At 34.3% G+C, this 19,466-nt stretch overlaps 1 protein-coding gene and 1 long non-coding RNA gene across 2 annotated transcripts; both read right to left on the minus strand.

Moving 5' to 3' along the window:
- Positions 1-2,972: 2,972 nt before the first annotated feature.
- On the minus strand, positions 2,973-8,688 carry LOC105446817 (probable serine/threonine-protein kinase roco11). The gene is made up of 6 exons (XM_030993283.1): positions 8,495-8,688; positions 7,683-7,877; positions 6,787-6,925; positions 6,057-6,214; positions 5,183-5,266; positions 2,973-3,026 (listed from the first exon to the last, which is right to left on the minus strand). The coding sequence occupies exons 1-6, from the start codon at positions 8,672-8,674 to the stop codon at positions 2,973-2,975; spliced, it is 810 nt and encodes a 269-aa protein (XP_030849143.1). The 5' UTR covers positions 8,675-8,688.
- A 3,597-nt stretch (positions 8,689-12,285) lies between these two features.
- On the minus strand, positions 12,286-19,191 carry LOC115927179. The gene is made up of 3 exons (XR_004065481.1): positions 19,142-19,191; positions 18,211-18,312; positions 12,286-12,382 (listed from the first exon to the last, which is right to left on the minus strand). It is a non-coding gene; the product is annotated as an uncharacterized LOC115927179 (long non-coding RNA).
- Positions 19,192-19,466: the final 275 nt, after the last annotated feature.

Genomic DNA, 19,466 nt, shown 5'->3' on the forward strand with positions numbered 1-19,466 from the left:
TGTCTATTCGCTAGGAGTGACATAGTCCTATTATGAATAGCAACCCTCATTTCGTGTTATGAATAGCGACCCTCTTCCCGTGTTATGAATAGCGACCCTTGTAAGCAATGAACCTTATTTCGTATTATGAATAGCGACCCTCTCGTCGTATTATGAATAGCGACCCTGATTTCATATTATGAATAGCGGTCCTTATGATTAATGACCCTTAATATGAATTATGAATAGCGACCCTCATCTCACGTTATGAATAGCGGTCCTTATGATTAACGAACCTTATTTCATTATGAATAGTGACCCTCTTTTGCCATTATGAATAGCGGACCCGGAAGTACGGGAATTTACACCTTATGAATAGCGGTCCTTATGAATAGTGGTCCTTATGAATAGTGGACCTTATGAATAGCGGTCCTTATGAATAGCGAATAGACCCCTCTACGTTAATACTTAACAAGTTATATCTTTCTGAAAAAAACAATGGTATTACGAACATATATACAGACACCACCTCCTCTAGTGTTATTATTCCTGTCTCTTCTTATTAATTGATAACCATCAATTCTAACTACGCTATCATCTATCATGTCATGCAACCATGTCTCTGTAAGACGTAATATATCATGATTGATCTTAGAGATCAGAAAACGAATTTCATCTATCTTCCCATGTAGACTTCGAACATTCAGATGACCAATTTTTAATCCTTTTACTTTGGAGAGTTTACTAGCACACTTGTCATGCTCATTAAGAAATGAAAGTAAATCACTTTGCTTCAAAGATACTTCGCTTTTAAAGGCACATTCTTCCTGGCCTGCAACCTAGTAATGGCACATTTTTTCTTTGTGTCCGTAATATACTTGTGAGCTTATTGAATAGGCAGATTCAAACTGAGAAAATGAAAGCCTACTCCTTACAACATAATTCCAGAAAAAATGATAACAATGAGTGGATGAAGTAATTGCATACTTACTTATTGGACTTGTGTTCCCTGACTCCACTCCTTCGTCACTCATACCTTAATACATGAAGAAATAAATTCAAATTGACAAGAGTTGAGGTCTAGTGGAGGAATTGGAGGGCTGTGGATCACAAGGTATATGGTTCAAATCTCTACCATAGCAATACTAGCTACTGGCAAGATATACATCTATATTTTCGGGGTTTGTGGTTTTGAGTTTCCTAACACCATTTAGAGATGGCTTGGAAATATTAAGAACATTATTATTTGACATAAACATTTCAGGTACAATACGTGTGAACCTAATCTCACTCCTGACACCAAATATAATAAAACATAATATTCTATATTATATCCTGCATCAAAAATTGGTTGGCTTTTGATTGGTTCAGAGCTCGTCACATGGCCAGAAATATTTGACCTATTTTTAGAAATTACTATATGAGAGTACTATTTTGGTTTACTTGTTGGTAGTTGACAAAAAAAAGAGAATTTTTTTTTTTAATTGAATCAATTTTTTTTTGTTAATCTTAATTTAATGAAAACATAATTTTTTTATTTATTTTTTATTTTTTAAAATAAATTTTTGATGCAGGATATAAAACAAATATACCATGCCTTCTATTCGAGGTACTGGTTAAACTATGGGCCTCGATGACTCCAAAAGTACCATTTGCTTCGGGGCTGCGCCCCTCAGCAAATAGTACTATTGGAGTCACCTCTTGCGCATAGTTTTAACCAGAACCTCTCAAGGCAGTGTATATTTGTATACTATTTATATAGAATGGTAAGATATTTGTGAGATTAATTGTAATTTCAATTTTGTTTCAATCATAATTATATAAAGTAATTAAGGTTAGGAGTAATAAAGGTTAGAAGCCATAAAGAAGCAACAGCCCATAAACAGGCTTTTTATTGGATAGACACTCCAGATTCAAACTAAGAAATTTTACAATCCTACTTGTGACACCATGATTCTAGATAATATTTGTCTCTCGTTAATTGTACCTAAATAACAAAAGCAAAAACAAGAAGAAGAAGAAAAAAAAAGAAAAAAGTAACTTTATGAGGAAATCCAATCAAATAGAAATTACTATACACATGTCGCATATGAATAAAGTTAAGCCTTAAGGTTCAACCAATTCATCACCAATCTCATCGTTTGTGGAACATTCAGTATTTGTTTGATCAAAGTGAAATGTGGAACAGATCATCATGGCATGTTGATAATTATTAAAACAGAATCAGGGCCTCTTTACATCACCTGGGGTTCCACTTATTCTTTTATACACAGGAGTACAATAATTGTGCCAATAATCCCAAAGTATGCCAATGGGCTGAGGCCAACAAAAAAACATGTTTAGCGTACGGTTTTTTGGAGAAATAGGAAGGAGGAGGCCCTTTTATTGTTTATGTTTTTCTTTCAAAATGGCCGCACGGTACATTTTTCCGGACAGTCAGACTATTTTTCAAGATGGCTGCCGGTATTTTTGATTTATTTTTTCATCAGTATGTTTTTCATGTTTTAATTCACTGAAAAAATATTTTTTTAAATAAAAACAAAATAAATAGGAGGCGGCCCAAACAAGGAAGCGGGCGGGGACAATAAACATGTATATTGTTTTACTTGGCCTAAACTATTATTTGTGCACAGCTAGAAGATATAACGTCAACTTAATGCAATTTTACCTGGCATTCTATGCATAAATAGTTGAGGAGTATGAAGTAAAGTCAAGTACAACATACCCCCCCCCCCCGCAAACGAAACTTAAGTTGGACTTGAGTTCCTTGCAGGCCCTATTCTATACCAGTGTGTACAGGTGTGTCAAAATGTCTACACATGCATGGTGCTCTCATGGAGAATTTGACACCATTCGGGTGCTAACCAAATAACAGGTGTTATTAATCAGAGGATAAGCCTTCAGGTTTATTGGCAACATGTCTTATGTATTGCTCTTGATTTCCCATCAATTACCCCCATATGGAAAAAGTTATTATCTTACATTTCCCTCACTCAAAGACTCTCCAAGAGACTAGGGGCGTATTTATTAATGGCACCATCGGTTTGCTGTGTGGGAGATTTGTTTCAATACAGAGCAAAATAGATTTTGGTGGGGTTGCCAAGTCTTATAGACCTACCAAACTTGAACTTGATTGCAGCTGTACGGATGCTATGTAGTCCACACTTGAGTGACATTCCCTTGAAGCAGTCTTTAAGCATTTTCTTCTTACTGCACCTCGGGCACAGAAAGAGTACATCATACTTGATCCTTCTAGCCCAATGCTGAATAAGGCTATCAAGGGTTTGCGTTATAAAGTCCATCACCTGCCATGAATACACACACAGCCCCAAGACGGATATTATATTTAATTTTTGGGGGGACTGATTCATGCTTATTTAACTTTGATTTAAATTAACAACATACGGATCTACAATGAGACTGTCATTCGGATAGTGAATGAATCGCACGTCACATTGGCTTATTTTCTCTCTTAACCTAACAAAGTCTAAAGAGACACTTAAACAGGTATTGTCGGTTCGGATGGAGGGAAAAAATGTTTCTCTTATCTTCCTTATCCATAAAAAGCACATTTATTTTGAGGTTTGTTTCCAATATATCACGACCCAAATTAGTCGAACTATTGATATTCGATTTGAAGTTCATTAACAATTGTCCATAAACCTACTGACACAGAACGGTTTCAGAAAGGTCTACTATTTTGATGGAGCACAACGTTTCACAGTTTGATAACTGAACTGAATTACGATATAAACTAGATGTAGAATATGGCTTGAAATAATCAGACATTCAGAAAAAGAACTGGAATTAATCCTACCTTTAACTGTAGTTGATTTATAAATCAAGTTTAAGTGCCATTTGGTCTAACTTTACTGTCCTCTAATCTAAGAAGACTCAGAGTTTCACCACACTTTAGGACATGGGACCGTTAGTGTAAAGTTAATTACAGTTATATCTGCATAACTCAAGTACAAGTCACATTTTTTTTTTCTTTCTGGAAATCATGTGTTATTTACACTTCTTAAGTCGAAATTTTGACTAATATCCCCTTCACATACACGGATTTTCCTTACGAGTCCTTACGGATCGCCAACTCGTAGTCAATCGCAAGCATCCGTAAATAACTCGCTGGTATCCGTAAATAACTCGTCACAACTCGCAACAACTCGTAGACACTCTTAAGGATCCGTGCAAGGAGAGGCAGATTTGTTGACATGTCAAAAATCTTCTTACGATTGTCCACGGATTGATTTGTCCGTAAATAGCTCGTAACAATCCGTAACCATCTGTAAACCGCTTGCAACAACACGTCACCATCCGTAAACTGCTCGCAAGAATCCGTAAATGACTCGTAACAGATTTTTGTAACGATTCGTTACGGTTAGTTTACGATTTGTTTACGGATTATTTACGGATTATTGCGAGCAGTTCAAGGATGGTTACGTGTGCTTACGTGTTGTTTACGATTTTATTCGGGTCATTTTACGATGGCTTTACGGATTAATACGGGTTATTACGAGCATTTTAAGTGCAGTTACGAATACTTTACGAATAGATACGTATAATTTACGTATGCTTACGAACTGTTTACGATTTGGGGAAAGGTATAACAGCTGCAAATTCGAACACTTCATTTTCAGTTATTATTTTTTTGTCTAAAAATCGTAGGGACTCGTAATAACTTGTAGCTTACTCGTAACTATTCGTAACAACACGTAAACAGGTCGTAACTAACACGTTAGTTACTCGTAGTTATCCGTGACAACTCTTAACAAATTGCAGACTGTTATTGTAAATACATCGTAATAACTCGTAATGATCCGTAATAAACCGCAAACAGCTCGTAATAACCCTTAAACCGGTCGTAAAACTGGCCAAATCATAAGGATCCGTGAAAGATCCGTGAATTTGTGCGATCCGTAAGGACTCGTAAGGAAAATCTGTGTATGTGAAGGGGGTATTAGTCAAACTATTTGTTTGCGGTATCAACCGATTCGACTTATGCAACTAGAAACACATGTTCTGTGGCACATCCAAACAATCATTTACCAGAGACAGATGCAATTCTATGTTTCAGAGGCCTTTCTCAAATGTGTAATGGCAGACACAATCAAGCTTCCAGTTTTCCAATCGAACAACAACATAATTGTGTCTGTTCATTTATATTGTGTAACAATTGAAACCATCCTGTTGAGCTACCTACCTCTTTGACAGCACTTGGGGCAGGGGGTTTGTGATTATCCCCATCATGATCAGAACCAGCAACCGCTCCTTGATATACAATGACCTGACATGTTCAGCACCAAAGGTAAAGGAAAACACATTTTGAAGAAAGTATTGATATGATATTGTGTAATTTTTTTCATTTCCCCTCAGTTTTGTGAGGGTTATTTATTAATTTATTTAAACATTTTTTAAATTTGGGGTTAGTTCCACAGAGTATGTTCCTCAGCACACATTAACTGATTTGCAAGAGAGTACTTATTTATACACGATAACATTTATTAATTTATCTAAACATTTTTTACATTTTGGGTTAGTTCCACTGAGTATGTTCCTCAGCACATATTAACTGATTTGCAAGAGAGTACTTATTAATACACGATACAATTACAGAACAATGTAAAACAAAACAATTATAGAATTAAAAAATATTACAATACATTACAAAACAAAACAAGAACAAAAAGATAGGTTGAGAATAAAAACAGTTTTAGGGCTTCTGATCAAATCTTGAATACATTATCAGCTAAGAATGTATGTGTATTTAAAACCAATAAAAACGGCGAGATATTATAAGGTTCCATTTTCAGACTAGGGCACTAAGAACCAGGTCTTGATACTGAATTATAGGTACAGTTTTTAGGGTAACACAATACAATTATTTCACAGAAATAAGAGCACTGGTTCTTTAGGTATCGACAGTATGATTGTATTTAGGAGAATGACTATATCATTGCCTGGCGGAGGCTATTCATTGCCTTTGAAGGTATTCGATGCACGGCCTCAAAAACTTTACATACAATTTAGTATCTCCCCCATGATAAAACAAGGTGTCGCTGACGCTTGACTCAGACCTTGATATTTGCTTCGCAAGGAGGTAACATCTCTATTAAGGCATGGTGCACTCCATCCACCATTAGACTGATGTGACGATGAAAAAGATTGACTGGTTCTCCATCTCTTTCACCCATCCATCTGACTGCTCTCGCCATCAACCGATGAAACAGCCCATCTGTAGAAATGACAAATGAGAGAGATGACGAACAGATTATGGCTAGTAACATTTTGAAAGCCAGCTCAAACATATATATTAGCTGCAATAATACTTAACGACAAGTATGTATTTCTGAAAAACAAAACACGAGTTTCTAACTAGATGAAATAAACTCGACTATCAACATAGTCATAACTATTTCTGGCTAGTGGCTTTTACAGCTGACCGCCCCGACACGTCCTTTGGAAGGACATTAATCTACATCTGCCACTCTCCACCCATGTGTTAAAAAGGGACCGGCAGGGAGGATTTCTCACTCAAACTTGTCTATTGAGGCCACTCAAAGGAAAATAGAGCAAGGGACCACTGTAGACAGGTGGTCTTTCAGGACACACATTTCTTTCTAAAGGCAGACAAAATGTATGGCCATTATGGACAGGTGGCCACTTAGACAGGTTTGACGTCATACAAACCTTGTTGCAATGTAATTGCAATATACTCTCCATGAAGCAAGAAGGGCATTAACACTATGGTACATTACACGTGTTAATACCCTTCTGGCTGTAAAAGGATGATACATTTATCCTCACCTGGTAAGAAGCCTCTGAAGTCCACATAAAAGTCTGTCATAGATTTGATCTGTGCAATCTCTTCTGGGGGGCAAGGGGACGTCAGTCTGGAAGGAACATAGTAGCGCTTCTGTAGCACCTTCTCTGTTTCATTTGATACCTAAAACATAAAACCATATCCAAACATTTAAACCATCAAAGCAAAACAAAATATACAAGAAACAATTTTTTTTCTTTCTAGATAAATCTAAGCAAATTCATATTTCACTCGTCAAAAGATTGTACACATCCCCCTCCTGCTACTAAAATGTGGCAAGTTTCCGAACAACTTCGACATATTGAGCAATTTTGATTTCAATTTTCAGGAATATACATTTGTAAAAGCTTTCAAAATTCTGCTTAATCCCTACATTTCACAGCACAAAACAGTTTTTAGAAAGAATATTAGGGAACATGTATTCAAATATAAACACAAATTACGTTATCCAAACGAAAGCATATTTAAAATATGGACATTATGTACCCTTTTTCAACCCTGAGTCAATATTTGCACACATACATATATATTTATATTAACCAAGGCTGGTACATATCCCTTATTTGCTCCTATATTGTTTGTATATTTCTAGTCACAATATTCTTAGATTAACGTGAAACACCGAGGTTAACGTGAAACACTAAGGACAACGTGAAACAAGATGTTTAGCACTTGCAATAATTGCTTTTGATGTAATATCTAACCCTAACCCAATTTCTAACCTAATAAGTGCAGGAATGAACCGAAACATATGTCCTAACCCTAACTTTAAACCAAATATCCAATTGTAACCATAAGCCTAAGCCTATAGTTATGATAAAATAAAACATGGGCATTGCCGGGGAGCACGGGTCGGAGCACCATTTAGCTGAAGATTTACCTCAGTGTGTACACCATCCTGTTGCTCTTGCTGGAGTTGTTCTACAGGAGCCTCACAGATGAGATCAAACTTGGCCATGAGCTCGACTAAGGCCTCCTTCTTCTCCGAAAAGCCTTGCCACATATGCTGAATCAACCTATCCTCTAAGATACCATCCTTCTCAAGAGTGTTCCAAGCAGCACTCACGATCCCATCCTGGAATTAAAACACAATGTCAACATACTGGCAGTTGGCATAACCGGACATAGGAGTACAGATTTTAAACCATTAGTACTTTGTGAAGAGAGAGATTTGTAACATCAATATCATAAATAATATTTCCAATCATTTGTATCAATACTCTAAAAGTGTGTCTCTCAAGAGACTTAGTTCAATAGAGCAATGTTCACTCAGGTCATAGTGCCACAGTTTACCACTAAATGTTGTTAAGTGTACTACACTTCTAATCTTCTATCTCTTAACACATATATGCATTGTGTGTCTGAATCCGATGCCGGGGGAAATGATCCATGTGTAAAGCTAGTACAGACAGTTTTGATGTTTTACGCTCTATATAAACCAAGAATATTATCACAAATGGAGGGGAAGTTTTCTCACCCTTTCTGCAGAATCCAAGATGATAATGACCTGCTTGAATACATCAATTAGCCACATGTTCTCCTACGATGTCTTGCGTGACAAACTGCATAGGACCATTGTGGTACGCGATTACTTTTGAATGCTCAATTCCCATTATTGTCGTTATATTTAAAGATATGCTGCAGTTTACTGCAGCAAGAGTGAATGTGGTCGTAAAGGAAGGGGTTTCTCACCCTCTTTGCGGGATCCAGGATGGTTATGACCTGCTTGAAGACATCAATTAGCCATTGGGGATTCAGGATCACCATGTCTCGTAGGAGAGACTGCTGGTCCTCGATACCTCCGTAGTAGACTACATTACCCAGATCGTGGTAAAAGGTCAGCATCGTGAGGTGTTCATGCTCCAATTCCATCCCGACTGACTTCGTCAGTTTCTTGGTCTGGGAGAATGCAAAAATGGCTTCAAAATCATCATATGATTGGTGAAAAAACATCACAAAAATGAATAAATATCGTAACGGTAACACTACATTCAATTTACACAGGACATACACAGAATGTGAATATTTTAATGAAGCAAATCTGTTACAGAATGCAACACGTAGCCTGAATCTTTTCCCAGATTTTGAAAGGGACTACATCCATTAATTGAAAAGGGCACGGAGTGGGCCATTTACAAAATTGAAAGGGTATCGCTGATGGATGCATTTAACTAATGTAGCATTACATATTTTCAACAATACCAGGAGAGTTGCAAGTAGCTATGAAGAAATGAAATAAGGACTTCACTTAATTTTCCTTCAAACTGAAATACGTAAATTAATTTGTTAGAAAATTCAGTACCAACAAATGGAAAATTTGAAAGAAAAACAAACTTTCAAAGGAAAAAAACCTAACTAGGCTTTTAAAACTTTAAGTTCAAATATGAACTATATATATATATATATATATATATATTCAATTGATGTTCAATTTTCTACCACTACAATAAACCGAACGCAAATTACATGAGAATGACAAGAATTAACGTTGCAGTCATACCTGATCTAATGACATGTATTGGATTTCATGTGCAGCTAGAGCTTCCTCAAATAAGAGCCATCTGAGTGGAATCTCTTCTCCCATGTAAGGCTCTGTCTTCGCTACTCTCTCAATGTGTCTCCTCAACGCAACCAGCTACAACGGAAAGTAATTATTTGTGTTTTTTAACGTGACATGCAGCTCAAGATATTTATATCATAATACAAACTTCTAAGTACAACAGCAATATAACCAAATAACATTGGGATTACATCACACAGTAAAAATTTTAAAAAATCAGAAAAAATATTACGAAGATGTGGATAAATAGTTATACAAATAATTAAGGCAGTGTCATTATTGTTATACCTCACTTAAGAAATCCATCCATCTGATTGGTCGAAATTGCAGTCGTGGTTTTAGCCATTCCCGTACATTAACAAAAACTACCAAACCTATGTAATAGTTCTAGAGTAAATCAGTAAAATTCCGGAAAATGTCCAGTTACCGGGAAAATACTTCAGTCTTGCTGAAAAAAACCTATTGGTTCAAGTGTTAAAATCTGGTTTAAGCAGGCGCGGATACCATACATTGTGTGTGTGCGAATTGGTCGCTAGCTTATTTTATTATTTTTTTAAATGTCGATCGTAGTACTAAATCCGTCCTAGATTTTACTTATAGTTTCCAAACAAGGAACAATCAATTGCAAGACTTGATTAATTCTGCTGGCAGCAAGAACACCAAAATGGTACTGCCTACATGAAATTCATAATGAAAACTGTTGGACATTTGTTCTTGAAAATTGTGTGCGCATACGTGTACGTCGCTACAACTACAACACGTAAACTAATACTATGAATTATGACATTGTTGCATCAATTCGACCATATCTTAAGTTACCATTAACGTTATAAATTGGGCCGAAACGCATTTGAAAGCACAGAATATCTGCTCTTTTGTTGAGTAGAAATCATTTCTGGGAAACTTGTAACCCCGCTGCCTTTTGTTCTTGAATGTTGTTACGCATTCACTTTCTGAGACAAAAATATATGGCAGATGCCATAATTTTGTGTTGATACATGTGCAGATAAACTAGAGAAAATTAAGGTGGTGTCATAAGTTGATTCTTTTTTCGGTATATAAAAGTAATAATGACTGCTTTATTTTTCGAGACATAGTTGTTTTTATACGCTCTCGGGAAGGTTACAATCGAGCAATACACCAGTTTACGGTCGTGTGCGCCATTTTAAACAAAGCCAATGACCTAGAGGTCATGTATTTATGCGTAATCGAGCAATTGCCCTTGGCAAGCATCGGGTTATAGGTCGACTTTAAACTGCCCTTGAGCGTATACAAACAACTATGTTTCTCAAAGCAGTCATTATTACTATACTATTTAATGATAACTTCAATTGAACATATTTTTACAGTTTTATTATTACCAGAGGCAATTAAAGCATGAAGCCAATAGCTCGTGTCAAGCTTTCTGCAAAGAATAACTATTATCTAAACCAATGCCATTTGATTTTAGGTTAATAGTAAATGCCTATATTTTATTTTTTTGTCGAGCACAGTGAATGAAAATCAACTTCACTGTATATGAATATGAATTTATGCGCAGTCGATTACATTACAGGAAATATTATTTATCTAAATAACTTCTTGAGAACGTGCATGAAAGTGTTTTGGAAATTATCATAGAATCATATTTAGGTTAGATGTCAAAATGAATACACACCTAGTTAGCAGAGTTAGCAGCTTTTAATAATTTTGTAAAAAGTCGGATATTAGCAGATGGTTATGTCAGCTCTTTGTGTATGAAAAAGCATTTTGATATAGGCCATAGTTAAACTATTGGGATAATATTTAAGACCAAAAATAACCCTGAGTCTAAAATCCATCACATTTCGTCCCATGACTTCAAGCTGTTTTTTTGTATTTTGTTACAGAACAATGGACTGCACTAGCTTAACTTTTTCAAGTGATATATTATTTTTAAAGTGGTCCAAAGATGTTGATAAATTTGAGCAGCACTTTATAACTGCAAGGAAAATTAATTTTACAATTTGGATTGTATGCAACTGGATTGGATAGATAATCAGTAACACTCTTTTGTTACAGGTTAATATAAATTATGAAAGTTAATGATTATTTATGATGTACCACATCGTCTTTGTCCTCTAAGCTATTTTCGATGGCATAATACTCGGGGACCACGTGGTATTGAAACGGCCTCTCCATGATAGATTCACGGATCTTCTTAAAGGCAGAGCCGATCTAGAAGACCAAAAGAATGAAATGAACAGAAAATACAAATATTAGTCATAATGTCAAACCTGCATGCATACCCCACTTTTGATGATAACACGATAATCTATGCACAATTAGAGAATGCCGATAAGAAATAGCATAACGCAATCAAAGCACACCATGATATCTCATTGGTTTTAATACAAGGGAAAAAATTGAGAAACAGATCAGTGAAGAATTGAATAAATTCTTTATACAAATATTACATTTGAAGTTATAATCAATGCAAAACAATTAAAAGTAAAAATTATGAGCTATTAAAAAGAGCAAGCTACAGTAAGTTCAAATATATTTTTCAGTTTTTGTTATTTTTTACAATAACAGAAAGTGTAATTCTGCAGCCAAAATGGATATGTAAAGATGTAAAGAGTGAACACATTGTAGCATCTCATTCATCTCGGTCTGGCCAGATGGAGTCACAACGGAAGAACCGTTGATATCAGAGACTAAAGCGTTCAGTCTAACTCAGGGTATGGTACTTTTTGTTCGATATTCTGGGAATATGCTGTGTGCTGGTCGCAAAAAGAACAGCTAGGGTAAACAAAATTATTATTTTATTATAAACAAACGTGTATATCATAAAGCATTACCTTTTCCCTTTTCTCCTGTGCATCTCCTTTCACACTATCTCGATGCGTACCAACGATGAATATTGGCGGAGATTTCTGGGCGGTTTTAGACGTATTCTTATTCATGACTGAAGACGGCGCCACAGCATGGGCGTAGATGGAATACAACCAGAAATTGATGAACTCTAGACATGTCAGTTCTGATTTGGCACCTCCTTTAACCTGCGTTTTAATTGTAAAGAAGTATGCATGGTAAGGCCAACGATAACAATACACAGAAAAAACATACTTGGTAATCATTCTAACAGGAGAACGCATTCATATCCCACTCCTCACATCCAACATATTTTTTTGTTTTAGTTGTTGAATGATTTATTGGTTTATTTATCTTTAGTGTCTTCCAAAATAACATACCGATTACAGCATGATATTCGAATCATATAACTAACACATTATTATAATTATGTACCTACATTGTAATATTAAAATAAAATAATCATGAAGAAGGATTGCAACATAAACTAAGCTTGAGCCGTGGCAATCCTTTTTACTACTCCATAATTACTGTATATACAAAAAGAATATCAAGGGAAAATAATTCTTGCTATAGTAAGAGAGATAGAATTCAATAAAGAATAGGGATGAAATAAGACGTATGAGAAGATGACATGCGGAGATGGTACATTAATCATGAAGAGAAATAGCAGTAATCCTTGATATTAAATTGGTAAAACATTACAGTTGCTAAATGTTATTTTTTTCACAAAAGCTGATCACTTTAATGTCATGCCCAAGTGTGGACGTGATTGGCAGGATGACATTGTAGGCCTACGTGTATTTTCGAACAGAGATAAGTGGACTTTCAAAGGGATAGAAATTTCAACTATGTAATCTCAAAACCCTGCTCCGAAAAGTGAAGGAAAACAAAGTTTAATATATCACTGATTTAATCGTACCAACAATTTACACAAGTAAATGTGTCATGCAATATTGATTATTAATTATCAATTGATTGCTGGTCGCTACTGAATGGTAAACTGGTTTTCAAATGGTAAAAAATGGTATATGTGATCTCTTTTTTTTTTCTTGTTTATTTGCAGGCAGTACAAACTTGCCTTTTCACAAAATACTCTTTAAGTTATTCGCGCTTGTATACAGTGTTCTTTTTCCCCGCATTTTAGTGTAGTCCCTTTTTCTTCTGAATTGCCCATGCACTACAGTAACCTTATCCTTTTTTCTACTTCTTATTTTCATGTTTAAGCTACTCTTTCCTCTGATATTTGTGTACATTAAGGTTCATTGCTTGTACCCAGTATGCAACTAGCGTACAATGCCAGCAGTCAATGTGTACATTTCACTGCACCTGTTCACTTCGCTGAAATATGTGTTTTGTTATGTACTTTTCATCTTTGACCGTGGGTGTGTGTTTCCCCACACACTGTAACTTACTCTCAATTTGCATATTCCAGGGATATGAGTACAAGTCATTCCTCCCAATCCATTCTATGTTGGATCGATGTTGATTATTTAGTTACAGCCGTATTTATATGAACACGTTTTGGTTGACAGAATGCTACACATGTCTGATAGCTATTAACAAAAAAAAAACAAAAACAAAAACATGTATTTATTGTCTGTCTGCAGTTGTGCTCTGGTTAATCTATCTAACAGTAAGTTAAAAACCACTGCTTTGACTCGATCACTCTTGTACAACAATATGTATTAATTATGTATAAATATTGAGCTTGTTCACTCACTTTGAACGTATTGAGAAATTTCCCTCGTGATACCTTTGATATCTTGCGTTTATTCTTTTTTTTGGTGGTGGCCAGATAAGCCCCACAAGGCTCCGTAAACTATTTCTCATGTTTGCCTCAAGCTATCATATCTTAAGCTATAATATGTTAAGTGTTTGGGACCTGGGCGTGATGGTACGGGGTGTGGTCCTTAGTGAGAGGCGTCGTTGCTCTCTTTGCATGTTTGTCTGTTTCTCTGTCTTGCTTCTTTGTTTGTCTGTGTTGCTCGTTGTCGTTTACTGTTACTCGTACACTGTAAATGTTAAAAAATTCCTCCAATGGCCTTATATGTATAAAGTAGTTATTGGTTATCATGATGTATAATAAGTTGAAGATTATTTCTATGAACTGTAGAGGTCTGGGAAACTCTCAGAAAAGAAAAGATGTACTAAACTATTTAAATGCAAAATATGCTAGCATTTGTTTTTTGCAAACAAATGCTCAAACGCTCGGGGGGTGGCGATACTCTTTGACGTAAATATTAAATGCGAAATTAAAAAACAAATATGTGACAAAAATGGTAATTTCATTGCTTTAAGCATTTATATGGGACAGTTGGAGTTTTCTTTAATTGCACTTTATGCCCAAAATGATGACTGTCCCATCTTTTTCCAAGAATTGGAGAATATTATATTAGATCTTAATGATCCTCTTGTAATTATGTGTGGGGATTGGAACCTACTTCAAGATTTTGATTCGGACTCTTACGAAATTACGTAATTACGTTAGATTAAATAATAAAAATGCTCAGCGCAAAGTTTTGGAAATGAAGAACAGTTTTCATTTAATTGATCCATGGCGCTGTACCCATCCAGACATAAAACAGTTTACCTGGAGACAACCTAGTCCTTAAAAACAAGGGCGACTAGATTACTTTTTGATATCAAACCAGCTATTTTCGTTAGTATCAGATTGTAAAATTAATAATAGCTATAGATCTGATCATGCAGGGATTAGTTTGGATCTTATGTTCGGTACTGGTCTAAAGAGACACACATATTGGAAGTTTGACAATTCTCTCTTAAAGGAAGAGCAATATACACAAACTGTAAAGGATAAAATAAAAGAAATCACTTTAGATTATATTGAAAAAAAATGAACAAGATGATACAAGGTTTGAGGATATTGACAAAAACAGTTGTAAATTTATTCTCAATGAACATTTTTTTTTTTAAATTCTTTTGATGGAATTGAGAGCATGTACTGTTATATATGGAGTAAATAAGAAAAAAGAATTTGATAAAATAGAAAAACAAATAGAGGAAAAGATCGAACAGTTGGAATTGAAGTTAAATTTGGGCATTAGTGATAAAGATAGCATATTAGAACAAATGATATCCCTCAAAGAAGATTTGGAGACAAAAAGAAAGGAAAAGCTTAAAAGAAAGGAGGAAAGTATTTTACTACAAGAACTACAATATGGTGAAAAACCCTCCAAATATTGTTATAACCTTATAAAACAAAGGCGTGTAGAAAAGAGAATTATTCAACTTGTTGATAAAAATGATAAAATAGATAAAATATTGAATACGGAAGAGGAAATTAAGAACGAGGTGGAAATATTTTACGAAGACCTTTATAGATTTCGAGAGGTATCAGATTTTCAAGATATATTACATGATCTGGAAGAAACAGATCATAACAAGATTTCAGATGAAAAAGTAAAGGAGTTGGGTAAAGAAATTTGTCTTAAAGAAATTAGCAAAGTTGTTGGTAACTTAAAACTTGGTAAAACACCCGGACAGGATGGGTTTACTGCAGAGTTTTTCAAGTTTTTTCTTAAAGATATAGGGATTTATTTAATGAGGAGTTTGAACGCAGCATATGTTTGTGGAAGATTTTCACATTTCCAAAATTTAGGAATTATAACCCTACTACCTTAAGGTAACAAACCTCGCAATCTACTTAAAAACTGGCGTCCTATATCTTTGCTCAATGTCCAATATAAGATTCTTTCTAGTTGCATTGTAAACAGAATAAAACCATTGTTAGACGAAAACATACATACAGATCAGAAAGGCTTTCTGTCCGGTAGATACATCGGAGAGAATATCAGAATAATTTATGAAATAATTTCTTATGCAGATCATAAAAATATTCCTGGGATATTACTTTTTATTGACTTTGAAAAGGCGTTCGATTGTGTTTCACATGATTTTCTATGGAATGTATTACATTTCTTTAATTACGGGGATAAAATTATCCAATAGATCAAACTACTATATTCAAATTCTGCTTCAAATGTGTTTATTAACGGTTGTTTAACCTCGCGTTTTAATATTAAAAGGGGTTGCTGACAAGGAGATCCGCTTTCTCCATATTTGTTTCTATTATGTGCAGAAATTTTAGGCATGTTGGTCAGAAAATCCCACAAGATAAAAGGTTTAGTTATAGAAAACAAGGAATATATAATATTACAATACGCTGATGATACAGTGTTGTGTCTCGATAGTACAGAAAGTTAACATTATGCTCTGGAGCTATTAGAGTTCTTTTCTCAGTATTCAGGTTTAAATCTTAATATTAATAAGACACAGATATTGTGTATCGGTTCCTTGAAAAAAACTGTAAATATTGATTTACATCAGGTTCATGGGACTGACATATCGTTGGTTAACGGGGGATTCATAAGGTATTTGGGAATAGACTTTGGTATTGATTTAGAAAAGCTTCCGGATTTTAACTACGACAGAATATTTGATAAACTAAAAAGGCAAATGATATCTTGGTCGAAACGTAACATTTCTGTTTTTGGTCGCGTGGTCTTGGTGAAATCACTGCTAGTCTCACAATTTAACCATTTATTTATGTCCATTCCTAACCCTTCTGAACATCTTTTAAAAGCAATAAATGTCTTTTTTTTTAATTTATTTGGAAAGGGAAACCTGATAAGATTAGCAGAAAACAGATGGTTTGTTCTTACGAAAATGATGGATTGAAAATGGTTGATGTTGTACAATTTTTCTAGAGCTTTGAAACTGACCTGGATTAGAAGAATATTGTTGAACTCATGTGAAGACGTTACCCATTTAATGTACGCTTTCTTACGTCCACTATCATCATTCGAATGGGGTAAAGGTGATATATATATATTTCACTAAATTATCATTTATGCTAAGAAACTGTTTTTGGAAAGAAATTTTCCAAATACTAGCTTATTTTGTCCGCCAGGTTCAATGTACTACTACTCCTTTTTGGAAAGCTATTTCTATTTGGTATAATTCTGAGATTAAAATTGGAGGAAAGGGTATATTTTTAAAAGAATGGTGTGATAAAGGTATTCGATTTTTAAACGATTTATTAGATGATCAAGGACACATCTTAGCAATAGAAGAGTGTGAAAAAAAGTTTTCAATCAATATACAGTTTCTTCATTATTATGCACTATGTCAAATAATTAAATGCAAATACAAGTCCCAATTGGAAAGGTGTAATATGAAGGTTAATGGACCATTGTGCCCTGCATATATTTCATGCTTGTTGAAAGATGAAAAAGGATGTAGACATATTTATCAAATTATGTTAAAAGAAAAGGATAAACATTTGAATAAATTATGTAATAGATGGCATGCAGATGGTGTATTATTTGATGATAAATATATGCAATATTATTTCAGGGTTATGTTTCGCTGTACAACGCATACAACAATATATCAAGAATAGTTACACAGATGAGAGGCAAGTTAGTATATTTGCTAACAAAACTGACAAATTCGATAAAAAATGGATACATTTTGAGAGGATTTTGATCCTTTAATAGGAGTATATTGAATTTCCCACATCATTTTCAGTCATGATGTTGCATTATTATTATTTTTTTCTTTCCCTTATCTACATGTATGTTCTGTATATACAGTATTATGGTTGATATTCGTTATGTATATTTCATTATAAATATTGTATGATATTCATTGGAACATGTGTTCAAATATGTTATCTTGAGATTGATTTTCAATAAATGGCCTGTTGGAGGGTCCAAAAAATGGGGGGGGGGGGAAGCATTAATCCAGACGGAAACAGGTTAAATCTACGTTTAAAAATAGTCAAAAAGAACAAGAGCTTACACAACATCTATACTTTAAAAACACATTGTATACGATTAATGGATGATGAGCAAAAGTAAAACTTTACAAATAACTTTAGGAAAATAACTGATGTTTGGCAAAGAAAGCACAACACTATTTAACATTTATCTATCCCCTGTTAAGCATAATTTATTTTTGCTAAGCAGTATAAAATAAAAGAAAACAATACCATTTCATAATTCTTGTCTCTGGATACATGGGGAACGACAGAATCCAAACTTCTACTGAGATCAAAGACAATCACATAAATAGCTCGCCACGTCAGAAACACCTGCATGAGAAAGGAATACAAGTGATGCATAGGTACTTAATAACTATAATGCTATATTGTTTCTATATGCTCTAATATTTTCGATAATAATAAGGAACCTCAGGCACTGTTTATATACGATTAACAACTAAATGGTTCATACCCTTTGGTGTGTGTATGTGTGTGTATGTGTGTGTATGTGTGTGTGTTTCGTAACTCGTAAATCCAAGGTGGACTGATTAAACGAGGGCCTTTGTTAAATACTTTTAGATGTTAGTTTCAATATGTCACATTCTTAAGAAACATACATCTCGACAATTCAATTGTTTACGTACTTAAAAAATAGAAAACTTGATAAGGGTATGAATAATTTAGTTGTTTAATGTATTGATATATACGTATAATTAAGCAATAAGGGCAAGAGGTCTTTAAACTACAATATCTTTTCTCAAACCCAAGACAATGCATTCATTTAGAAAAACTTACTGATGTAGATCCTCTTGCTCCATATATATAAACATTATTAATTGCATATTATTATCAAATCCTAGATAACTCTGTGACAATGACAGGTCAAAGGAATAACAAAGTTATGTTGACAAAGAAATAATATTACAAAATTAAGACATAGTTCTTAAGTTTTTGCTGTTTACATCACTTTTCAGAACATTATCACAAGAGAAATATCAAAGATTTAGAACAAGAAAGCCATACTGGATGTATAGAAAACTGTAGTCAATACAATTCATTCAATTTTTTCTATGGAATCTAACAATACTTTACAAATTTGCTTTCAAGGCACCATGGTATAATATACAAGGAATCTAATGTTCTTAAAATGTTATTTTACCTGATGGGTTGAGTAATATATGTCGTGTCCAGCAAAATCCCATATACTTAGTGAGACCCCTTCTCCTCTACTGCTATCATCCCTGTCTGTTCCTATCTCCTAATTGTCAAAAATTAAATGTATTAAAAATAATGGAAACATCAGTAGGCATCCTGAAGACAATTACAAACTACAAAATTTTTTAAACTGATATCATGAAGAAATTTCTATATAACAAAATGTAGCATAATTTTTAGCACAGAATGAGCAAAAACATATAGTATTAAAGCAAATAACCATTGTATATACTATTTATATATATATATATATTCACCTTTTTTTTCTC

This window comes from Strongylocentrotus purpuratus, unplaced genomic scaffold (assembly GCF_000002235.5).
Source record: "Strongylocentrotus purpuratus isolate Spur 01 unplaced genomic scaffold, Spur_5.0 spur5_scaffold_20, whole genome shotgun sequence".
NCBI classification, from domain to species: domain Eukaryota; kingdom Metazoa; phylum Echinodermata; class Echinoidea; order Camarodonta; family Strongylocentrotidae; genus Strongylocentrotus; species Strongylocentrotus purpuratus.

Excerpts from the sequence above, each read along its gene's own strand:
- LOC105446817 (XM_030993283.1), bottom strand. The coding sequence starts at position 8,674 with ATGGAATTGGAGCATGAACACCTCACGATGCTGACCTTTTACCACGAT. Across the intron at positions 6,926-7,682 it reads AGGATGGTGTACACACTGAG|GTATCAAATGAAACAGAGAA; the intron begins GTAAATCTTCAG and ends TTTATGTTTTAG. Across the intron at positions 6,215-6,786 it reads CTTCAGAGGCTTCTTACCAG|ATGGGCTGTTTCATCGGTTG; the intron begins GTGAGGATAAAT and ends TCATTTCTACAG.